The 11,483-nt window shown below is 43.1% G+C and overlaps 1 protein-coding gene across 1 annotated transcript in view; it reads left to right on the top strand.

Annotated features, from left to right (window-relative positions):
* Nucleotides 1-11,483, top strand: part of ppfia3 (PTPRF interacting protein alpha 3) — a gene marked incomplete in the record, with an annotated part of 24,739 nt that overhangs the window by 5,607 nt on the left and 7,649 nt on the right. Inside the window, 18 exon segments of the mRNA XM_035655640.1 lie at nucleotides 648-776; nucleotides 914-1,006; nucleotides 1,616-1,668; nucleotides 1,764-1,857; nucleotides 2,064-2,198; nucleotides 3,002-3,085; nucleotides 3,366-3,497; nucleotides 4,271-4,333; nucleotides 4,427-4,506; nucleotides 5,051-5,219; nucleotides 5,690-5,883; nucleotides 6,700-6,937; nucleotides 8,642-8,775; nucleotides 8,860-9,014; nucleotides 9,186-9,285; nucleotides 9,390-9,471; nucleotides 9,574-9,774; nucleotides 10,971-11,036. Of these exon segments, the coding sequence (XP_035511533.1) occupies nucleotides 648-776; nucleotides 914-1,006; nucleotides 1,616-1,668; nucleotides 1,764-1,857; nucleotides 2,064-2,198; nucleotides 3,002-3,085; nucleotides 3,366-3,497; nucleotides 4,271-4,333; nucleotides 4,427-4,506; nucleotides 5,051-5,219; nucleotides 5,690-5,883; nucleotides 6,700-6,937; nucleotides 8,642-8,775; nucleotides 8,860-9,014; nucleotides 9,186-9,285; nucleotides 9,390-9,471; nucleotides 9,574-9,774; nucleotides 10,971-11,036 (2,202 nt within the window).

Here is an 11,483-nt window from a genome sequence, read left to right as displayed (position 1 = left end):
ATAAACCAAAGTACTGAACAAATTAAATGATTAACCTGATAATGGAACTATATGGAAAGAAGATCACCAATTATAATTCATTTTGTGGGACACATGCATAACTGTACCAAATTTCACATTGATCCAAAAGTTGAGGTGAAACATCTTACCACAAATGTCAATGGTGGCACCAGATCTATAGTCTATAGTATATATTCTTATATCTGTATAGTTGCAATATGGCTGCCAGCCATCAGCACTCAGCTCACTCAGCATCACTCAGGTCGGTCAGCGAGGATGCACCATCTTGGATTTCTATGGGTTGTAATGACTTTGTCCCATAATCCGTTACAGTTAGTTCTGTTGTTGTTGTTGTTATTGTTGTTGTGCAACCTCATTCATTTTTCTGTGAAGGTACTGAGCACTGAATGCCTGAAATTTCTTGTGATGCCCCTGTCCTCCATAAGTTTGATAAAAATGCCAGGGATGTTTGGCTATTAAGAAATTGTTGTGCTGGGTTTTGGGTCTGCTGGGTCTGTTCTGTGTCACCCGTAACACAGGGTGAAGTAGTTCACACTGATTACAACTTTATCAGATATATCATGATCACTGTTGGCGATATAAAGGTACTAACTGCACCACTAATTAAACCTGTTCTCTTCATTCAGCGGCTTCCGAACGGACCGTCCTCCATCTTGGACGATGCAGACGTCGACAGGCAGAGAGAGAGCGAGATAGAGCGGCAGAGGTCAGAGCTGGGACAGCTGAAAGAGAGACTGGCCCTCATGTGCAGACAGGTACTTCATTCAGAGACGCTCTCATGGTCTAATGCTTTCACCAAAACACACAAAATATCACAAGCCGAAGATGCTAACAGACAGAAAATGACGTGTGCTCGCTCAGCTTTGTATCTCCCACTGTCACTTCCCGTCAGGTCGGGGAGATCGAGGAGCAGCTGACGTCCGCCAGGAGGGAGCTGGCACGATCGGAGGAGGCCAACCAGAAACTACAGAGGGATGTGAAAGAGGTGAGACTCGCTGAGCTGTTGACAGACAATAAACCGCCACTATGTGTGTCTGTCGCAGTGGCACAAAGAGTCTATTTTGCTCATGCTCACAGAAATATGTAACAGTTTGCTATGGTAACAAAGCCATTTGCCTACTTGGCAGCTGTTACTGTACACACACAAGAGCCTCTACCCTGTAGCCATGGTGACAGTGGCATTGGTATAGCTGCAGGCGTTTTCACATGGATGCGGCCCTGTTAATCAGTCAGTGTGCTGCTAGCTGATTGAAAGTCATGTGGAGCATATTCGGACGAGAGCTAGTCGAGCCAGTTTACTCAGCAAACACTTTTCCCTTAATGTCTTCTCCACGCCTAACTGCTTCTTCTCACTGTCTGCCCCCCTCTGTCTCTCTTGGACTTGTGTAACAGCACAAGTGAGTGCTTCTAAAATCTGTCAACAACTACCATTAACCAGTCATTATCATTCTTCAGCTAATAGCAGTTCAAGCACAGTGAACTCCCTTTGAGCAACATGTACTTGTAAACTCGACATTTCCCGCCATCTCTGTCAGGTCTTCTTTTCTTTCTGTTTCTGCATCAGAATCTTTACATGCATTTTTTTTTCCTGTAGGCACTCTGTCAAAGGGAAGACATGGAAGAGAGAATCACCACATTAGAACGCAGGTTTGTGTTTAAGTCTGTGTTCATGAACTCTCGTTGCCCTCCTCCAACATGTGCTTCGCTCACTGCTCCGTCTGCCGGTTTGTTCTGGTTTGCAGGTACCTGAGTGCCCAGAGGGAGGCGACGTCTCTCCACGACATAAAAGACAAACTGGAGAACGAGTTGGCCAGCAAAGACTCTCTCTACAGACAGGTGGGAAAAGTATCTTTCATCCCCACGTGTGTTCGTGTTTCCGCTGGTGATTGGCAGCTTGGCCACGTTTCACATTGGCACACAGAGCGTGCCATCAATGCGTTTTCTTTTCCCCCAGTGGCTTTAATCATGTCTACTGCCCCCGGCAGTCTTCAGTTGCGCTGCAGAGTTTCACCTCCACTCCCTCTCATCCTGTTTTCTTGCAGAGCGAGGAGAAGAACCGGCAGCTTCAAGAGCGTCTGGATGATGCCAAACAGAAGCTGCAGCAAACTCTGCAGAGGGCCGAGACGCTGCCGGAGATCGAGGCCCAGCTCGCCCAGAGAGTGGCAGCACTCAACAAGGTATGTGTGTATGCAAGTGTATGTATGTGCCTACAACCCTGCCAGCCCTGTTGGGGCATTTGCGAGTTAGCTAACAATTTTGGAAAACTGTTGTAGACATTTTTAACCCCATACAGTTTTATATAATGGAATGAAAATAGTAACAGCAATATGTATGTGCATTAATGTGTGCACAAATCTGTGCATGTTGGAATATGCTCCCGTGCACAGACACAATCACATGAGTGTGTGTGTGTGTGGGGGCTGGTTCAGGTGCATGTGTGTATTCATGCATTAGTGAAACGGAACATGAGATGGCAAATGACAGATGAATATGAAATATTTTAAGCAAACCAGGCCAGTAATTCAAAAAAGCAAACAATCTAAGATGAAAGCCAGCTCAGGGCACAGAGTCAGTGCAGCTATTGGAGCCTTAGGCGCTCAACACGTCAAGAACTGTATGCCGCACAGATTCTTTATAACTGACTGATTTAATTGCTCATATGTGAACCTCTACAATTCCTGTAAACACAATCTCCACTCATGCCAAAAAAACATACATTCACTCTCCTCCACCAAACCTCCTAAATGGCTACACTTATTTCTTACATGTTCAGGCAAGATCAAGATGGCTTCCACGGAAGGATCAGATTAATGCCCTGTAAGACACAAGCAAACAAACTTGCCTGTTACACTGTGATCTGTACAGGCATGTCACTAATTGATATACTCAGTCAACAAGCTGTTTCCTTTGTGTTAATTTGCATTAGTGTCGCAACATGGTTCCCACTCTAACCCCGCTTTCTTCCTCTCCAATCATTCAGGCAGAGGAGCGTCATGGTAACTTTGAGGAGCGACTGCGACAGATGGAGGCGCAACTGGAGGAGAAGAACCAGGAGCTACAGAGGGTGAGTCATGCTTGCTTTTCCATCTCTCTTCTCGTTCTCTGTTTTCATCCTCCCCCTCTTTCATGCCATTCCTTTTGTCAGGCTTTACGCAGGACAAAGGCACACTAATTTTCTAAACCCTCTATTTGATCGTGCACATTCAGATAGAAATCTTTGTCCCTCGCTCACAGTCAAGCAGAATGCTTGTTATTAGCTCTCCTCCCACCCTCCCTTTCCTCCCTCCTCTCACTCATTTTTTCCTTCTCTTTCACTCTCACCCGTCTCGCTCTCTCCCCCTCAGGCGAGGCAGAGGGAGAGGATGAACGATGAACACAACAAGCGTCTCTCCGACACGGTGGACAAGCTACTGTCTGAGTCCAACGAGAGGCTGCAGCTCCATCTGAAGGAGAGAATGGCTGCCCTGGAAGAAAAGGTGACCTGCTAAGACAGAAGAGAGAATTCACAATGTCTCTTCATTTTGATCTGAGCCGTGTAAAACTGCAACAATTTTCTCTCTCTTTTAAATGTGCTACACATAATTTTTAACTGGTTATGAAACAGTCTGAATTAAATACTGATGCCTCTATGTGACCTACACAAACAAGACTATCAGCGAGAAGATTGGCTTTTTCTGTATATTTATTCCTAATACCTGCCACCAGGTCGCATTGGGTCGGTTTCCCCTTGAAATCAATGAAACGAGGTGGTAGAAACACTACCACTGTTGTCCACAAGGCCCGCCAGAATCAACACAAAATCAAAGTTCCTTGTGGATGCTTTCAGTAAAGATTTGAAGTATTTGTACTTAACTTGAGTATTTTTTTTTCAGACTACTTTAAACTTCTGCTTCACTTCATTTTAAAGGGAAATACTGCACTTTTTACTGCATATGAAATTAAAATTCTATATAAATACATACTACATAATATGTTTTATATAATCATATTATTAAAAACAGGCTAATGTATTTATTTAAACCACTCTGTCCCTTTTTAAGAAGTTTAAGAGGAGTTAAAAACTGGATTAGGCTGCATTAGTAAACATTACTGTGCTGGGTGTAGTTTACTGATGTACTGTGCAGCTTCAACTAACTTCCTACAATCCTACTTTAAGACCAATTCACCAACTCTAGTTTGAACACATCTTATTAAGAATATGCTGTTTTTTATTTTACAGTAATAAAACTTCTCATTCTTCCATCTCCAGAATGCCCTCTCTGAGGAACTGTCCAACATGAAGAAACTCCAGGATGATCTCTTGGCAAACAAGGTGCCTGCGCCTCTCTAGGCTTCATTCTTAGTCGAAGCTGGTAGACATATGTTCCCTTTTTTCACCAACTCTGTCTCTTTTCCCAACCCCCAGGACCAGCTGATAGCGGAGCTGGAAAGGCTTCAGCTGGAGTTAGATCAGCTGAGAGCGAGGCCCGGGGGCTCTTATTCCAGGTTGGTGCCATTTCAGCATCCACACCAGAAAATGAATGAAACCTTTATTCTGCCCCAGTGTGGCCTCGCCTGACTGTTAAGATGCCAGTGTTGTGTCTCTTATCCTGTCAGACATTATAGATAAATCACTCGACACTGGAGGCATGTAACACTGTGAGCACTTACAGGGCTAAAACAGTGTTGACACACACACAATGACTGAACTCCACAAACTCAATTGCATGATCCAACACTTCTCATTCTCACTTTCTCATATGCATGTCTTGACACTTTCTCTTATAGCTTTCTGGAAACCTGTTAATGGGAATATGATGCACTTTTACACATTATATCAAATCTAAACTTTTTACGATTTTAGGTAGATTTTTTTTTAATTCATATTGTACACATTTCAGTTTTGGTATTGCCAGTTGTGTTGTGTTTAAATCTCTCGCCTCGCCAGCTGTTTGTTTTTCTGCGGTTTACCGAATCATATTCAGCCTGCAGGGATAATTAACTGTTCATCTTATCTCGTAGCATCTTATCTGTCCCTCTATCTTTCCAGTCGCTCTCTGCCAGGTAGTGCTCTGGAATTGAGGTATTCCCACGGGGGCGGGTCCCTCCCGACCGGCTCCACAACTCACCTGGATCCCTTCGGTAACGCAACCTCCGGGGGCGTGGTCAGGCGGAGTCATCGGGCCCGTTGGAGCTCCGCCCGTGAGGACTCGACCAAGGTGAGAATCTGACATCCCTACGAGCCATCATAATCTGGTTTTGGTAGAAAAAGATTTTTTTCTGCCAAAACCTGACTAAGCACATACTGTAGACTATTGAAGTAATGTTATTGTTGATTGCACGTTGTACCTCTTAGAAGCAGCAGTTTATCAGTATGTGTTTATTTCCTGTTAAAAAGTTGGTAAAATAACAACAATATGTAATACCTCAACATTCGGAACAGGAAGTAGGCTTCATCCTCTTTTTTCTTAATTAATAAATGTTATGGCAATACATCCAGATTTTTCAGTCTGGACCATAGTGATGGACCGACCAACAGACCGATATTGCCATCCCTCAACCCCTTTAACCATGTTGCTAGCATGGCTAAAAAATCGATTTAATCCTGAAATAGAGGTGAATGATGAGTATTTGTAAATGAAATCAGTTGATAAATGGATAATAACTTCCTTGTTGTCTGTTTGTGCAGTACCCTGACTGGGATAGCGGGGCTCTGCTGGGGACTGGGTTCGAGCCGGGCTTGGATGTGGGCTGCTCCGATGACGAAGACGACGGGGAGCCTCGGTTTGGCTCTGAGCTGCTGTCCCCAAGTGGACAGACAGACGTGCAGACCCTGGCCATCATGCTGCAGGAACAGCTGGAGGCCATCAATAAGGAGATCAAGTAAGGAAGGGCGGCAGCACTCAGCAGCTGGGAGGGAGGGAGGAAACATCTCTGTACATAGTGCACTGCAGTCTGATGCACACAAGCCTGCAAAAGTACATATTACACAAAATGAGTGCTCCTTCTCCAGTGAATGATATATTATTATTTGTGACATTATTAGATTAATATTGATGCATCATTGGACAAACAGCATGTTACTATTGTAGCTGCTCAAAGTGGAACTAGTTTTAACTATTTTATATAGTATATAATTATATAATTATATATATATATATATAGTTAACAAGTTTAGTCCAGTGGTTCTCCAATTGAGGGTCTTAAAAAAAAAATCTGTATTCTGTCTAAAAGTAACAAAACCGCCTTACCAGCACCTTAACTCACATATTAACAAGTAACATCTTGTTTGTTAAACCCATACAAAAAAACCAAAGTAACAAGACAATTTGCCACTTTACGTTATGCTTCTGACTATTTCTTGGTCAGAACCAGTAACTTCCTAGTCACTGCTGGTTTGTAAGATGCCAAATTGTAGTTTTTACTAATTTGTTTTTTGCACAGATTAACCAAACTATATGTAACATTATAGCTTTAGAGGTGCTGGAAGACAGATTTTGTTAAATTTGGCCAGTGTGAGTTGTTCCCCCCTGTTTCCAGTCTATGGTAATCTGAAGCTAACCGACTGCCGGCTGTAACTTTGTACCTACATAAGAGTCTCATCTAACTCTTCGCAAGACAAATAAAACTTTTTTTCCCAAATATTCCTCTCAGTATCAGAACATTTTAACTTTATTATGTCATATTCAATAAAACCAGACTGATCCAGGAGGAGAAGGAGAACACGGAGTTGCGGGCCGAAGAGATCGAGAGCAGGGTCAGCGTGGCTTTGGACAGTCCGCCCATCCCTCCATCAACCCTGGGGAGAGACAGCACAGGACGGGGCTTCATCCCCTCGTCCATCACATCCTCCACCCTGGCCTCCCCTTCTCCTCCCAGCTCTGGGCACTCCACCCCTCGCCTGCCTCACTCCCCGGCCCGTGAGACTGATAGACAGGTACCGCTGGAATGCAAGAATAAACTTCTTTTCCCTTGCGTGTTAACCTTTTTTTTTATCTCACCTCTGTATCCACCTCCATATTTATGCAAACGGCTCCTCCAGACAGTGAGTCATGTAAATAAAGCATGAGTAAATCATGCAGACGGGGTGAGAGAAGTTAAGTTATTCTTCAGCAGCATGTTTGATTGGGCAAGCCTGTTTCAAGTAACTCATAGGGTAGGTATGGCGGTTGGTGCCAGACACACTGGTTCCAGTATTTCCAAAAGGGGCGAATGGATTACAAAAGTTGGTGCAATAAACAAAAACCAGGGATTTCGAAAGTTTTAATCTTAGTGTGTGACTTCTTAGAATGGAAAGAATGGTTCAAGTTATGGTTCAAGCTGGCAGGATGTACATCAGACAAACAGCTTAGGACAGTAATAGATTTAAAAACCTCCAGTCGATGTACAGTAGCAGAAACCGCTTCCACTCCTGTCAAAAACAAACATGTGATGGTAAAGTTGGGTTGCGGTGACCAAAATGACACAGTGGAGAAGTCGTAAAAAGGTCATCCAGTCCCACTTTCTATTCAAATCAGGAGTAAAACACATAATGGATCCAATGGTTCTTATGCTGGATCTTGAAGTAGGTTTAAATGGGTATTATTTCTTGAAAAAAGGAACAAAAGAAGAATGGAGAGTAAAAAGGCTTGTGGGGTTTGAGGGCACTGGACAACTAAATTCTGTGATTTTATTTTCCTCCTTTTTTGGACTTTTCAGCGCAAATTGCGGTGCATCAGCCAGCAGCCGGTTCCCAGAACTCATTATTCTCAGTCATTATTGACCAGTTGCTGACTAGTTGTTTACTGTATTTACACTACAGTCATAAGGTTTATGCTTCTTCCTTACAGTCTAAAATCAGCGCAGGTTGGTGGGAACAGTATTTATGTGTGGTTTGTCCAGTTTTTGTAGCTTTCAGCTAGTCTTTGGGTTTGTCCCAAGCTTTAGCTTAGTACAAAGATTGGAAACCTATCTGAATTCTCCCCTGATTTCCTGGCAGCAGCCAAAAAAGTCCACCACATAACCCTCGTAAAACAGCGAATTGTTGTTTTTACATGCCCTTGTAATATCTTAGTGAGTTTCAGAAGTGCTTTTGTTACCTTTGGACAGAGCCCGGCTAGTGGTTATCCCCTGTTTCCAATTCTCGTGTTAAGCTAAGCTAACCAGCTCATCTAACTCCCTGCCAGAAAGTCTAGTTCTCTCATTATTCATTCATTCAATTAAATAATTTTACTGTAGTTGGAATGGTTCATGAATTTTCCCTGTAATTCCCATCCTTGCTACCTAATTAGCCAGCTAGCACACATAGCTAGCTAATTAGTGTGAGAGGTGTTTCTGGATTCTTCAACTGTCTGGTTGAAGAGACGACTTTTATCCATTACATGAGAATGTTTAACAATTGCAGTAATTTAATCACATCTCTTAATTGAAATAATAACCTCAGATCTCAACCCAAAGAAAGAGATTTTATTTGGTGGAATCAGATTGTTTCTGGTCTGAATTTGCCTGAAAGAGTCTCTTTACTTAGCAGTAATAAAATATAATTTCATGCAGTCCAGGTCTCAATGATTCAGCTGTTTTGGAGGAAGAAATGGCTTGGTGTACCATCCCAGCTACACACTATTAGAAGTGTTTTTTAAATGCTCTATATTTCATGTTTCAGAACAACAAAGATGATGACCGGTCCCTCGCTCTTCTTGACTCTACGCCTCCTTCCACTCCTCGAGCGCTGCGATTGGACAGAATGACCCTCACCCATCCAGGAGCAATGCTAGATGACCCCCGGGAGTTTCGCAGGTAAAGCAGCCCACACATTAAATATATCAAATACAACTGTTTAATTGGCTTTTCCCCCTTAGTGATTTCCTTTGTCCCCTCCAGTCTCTCGGCAGATGGCAGCAGCTCCAACAGCAGCCAAGATTCTCTCCACAAGTCCAGTAAGAAGAAAAGCATCAAGTCTTCCATCGGTCGGCTTTTTGGAAAGAAGGAGAAAGGAAGGATAGGCCAACCTGGGCGGGATGGATCTGCTTCTCTCGGTAAACAGATGGAGGATAAGGGAGGGATAACACTGACTGTATATGAGTAATCCACACTGTCAAAATTTTCATTTAAACACATCTGAGCTGCTCTAGCTCTGTGATTTGAGGTATTCGTATCTACATTATCTGTCATTCTTGTGACCTTTGACCTTACTGTGTCTCTTCCAGCATCTACACCCTCTGAAGACCTGGCCTCTGGAGACCCAATGGGGATAAACAAGACTGGGACTCTGGGTCCTGCAGATAAAGATCGCCGCAGCAAGAAGAAGTTTGTGGATTATGTCTCCTGTTTTGTTTTAATGGGTTTCTCAGGTTAATATTTTGATCTTTGGCGCCAAATAAGACTCATGTAATGCTTCCCTTTCTTACCAGGCATGAGCTACTGGAAGAAGCATGTCGCCAAGGACTTCCCTTTGCATCTTGGGACGGACCCACTGTTGTATCTTGGTTGGAGGTACAGTGCAATCACAGGGATGGAGGATTGTAGTTAAATGTAATTTGGATCAAAATAACATTCTTCCATTACATTTTCTCCTTTATTTAATCCCCCTTCCAGCTGTGGGTGGGAATGCCAGCCTGGTACGTCGCAGCCTGTCGTGCCAACGTGAAGAGCGGTGCCATCATGGCCAACCTGTCGGACACGGAGATCCAGAGGGAGATCGGCATCAGTAACCCGCTTCACCGCCTCAAACTGCGGCTGGCCATCCAGGAGATGGTGTCCCTCACCAGCCCCTCTGCCCCGGCCAGCACTCGCTCTGTGAGACTCTGTGACTGCACATACATTTTACTCATTCACCTAAAAAAATTAATTATGACAACATAATTGTGTTCTCATGTCATAAAAAAATCCCAGTCTAGACAGCTTCCCTACAGGATTAAAAGTAAAGAAGCCTTTAATTGGAGAACGCTAAGACCTTAAACACCTTCACATGTCGATTTATGCATTCATCAGGGTGTTGATACCTTTTAACACAGACTTTTTGCTGATAATACACAAACGCTGCATTCATATTAGCAGTATGAGGTACATGTTAAACCAGGTGTTTGTAGTTTTGAGATTAGTTGAAATGTTAATGATCCCTGTTGGGGTGATTTCCAGCAGACACTAGTAATATAATACAAAAATAAAAAATAAAATGTAATTGAGGGTATATGATATCATAACAAGGATGATGTAAAATAAAAAGCAGATTTTTGTGACTTGAAAAAAGTGTGGAAAATAAGTGAAGTCGCAGGAGTGAAGAAACAAAAAAAAATCCAGATGCAGGAGAATGTGGAATACCCAAGAACATGAAACATATCCTGAATGTCGTAAATGTCAAAAATAATAAAAGTATGACTGTATTTTCCAGGAGAATGATAACAAACTAAACTGCTCCTGATAAAGTTGCACCCATTTCGCCCAGAGATAAAAACTTGGCAACAAAAGCTAAATTTTCCCAAATTCTACCGTCTCACACAGCCACAAAGATAAACCAGATGTTGAAAAGTGTTGTAAAACGGTTGCACGCACATACATTTGCGCCCCTGCTTTTAATGTGTGCTGTTCTAAAGACGATAAAGTCACAAATAACCAAAAACCATCTTCTACTGACTGTCGAATTTGCATCAAATGCCAAATTTGGTTTGGCTTTGCTTTCCCAGCCCCTTGCTTGGCTTCGCATTTATTTACAGCAGGAATCATAATAATCAAATGAAATGATGAAAATGATCAGGCACACAATTCTGCTCAACAGATTTAACACATTTATCCTATCAGTTCCCATAAACCGGTTGAACCTTTTCTCCAGCAAAATCACCATGGCAATGAGGAAGCAGATTGCTGTTGTGGTTAGCTGACATCTTGTGATGTGGCACAGCAAAAATGCACAAGTGTTGAGTCAGTGCTTCAGGCAGTTGAGGCAATCTGCGGTGCGCTTTTATCTCATGGTTTCACTTTTCTCTTAACCACAGTCGACCAGTAACGTTTGGATGACCCACGCAGAGATGGAGTCTCTGAATGCTGCCACCAAGCCTCCGGTTAGTGCCCCTGCTGTCCCGTCTATGTCTTATGAACCCTCTTACATGTTTTTCATGACTGTTTTACTCAGTTTTGAATTATTTTAAGTATCTCGTCTGGTCTGAATCATGTTGATGAGTCTCTCCCCTTCCTCCGCTTCCCCACTCTCTGTCTCTCTTTATGAATTTCTATCTTTTTATATCTGTCTTTGTGGGCCCAGGCCATAGTGTTGAGCATCTTCTTCTCTCCCTCTGGTTGCTGTTTCAGTGTGAACTGCTTCCAACTAATTACCCGTTCACTAACACACTATTCCTCCCTTTTGTCCTCTTTTCCTGCTGCTGCTGCTGCTGCTGTTGCTGCTCCCTCCTCTGCTTCTCCTCCATCATCTCTCCATCTGTATACCCTGCTCTTGACCCCTGCTCCCCTTTCCCTTGCCACCTCCACCTCCACATCTCTCTCTCTCTCTC

The sequence above is a fragment of the Morone saxatilis genome, unplaced genomic scaffold, assembly GCF_004916995.1.
Source record: "Morone saxatilis isolate NCDOM2014 unplaced genomic scaffold, NCSU_SB_2.0 Contig14, whole genome shotgun sequence".
Classification (NCBI taxonomy): Eukaryota; Metazoa; Chordata; class Actinopteri; family Moronidae; genus Morone; species Morone saxatilis.
The sequence above is the reverse complement of the archived record's forward strand: the minus strand, read 5'-3'. Positions and strand labels throughout refer to the sequence as shown.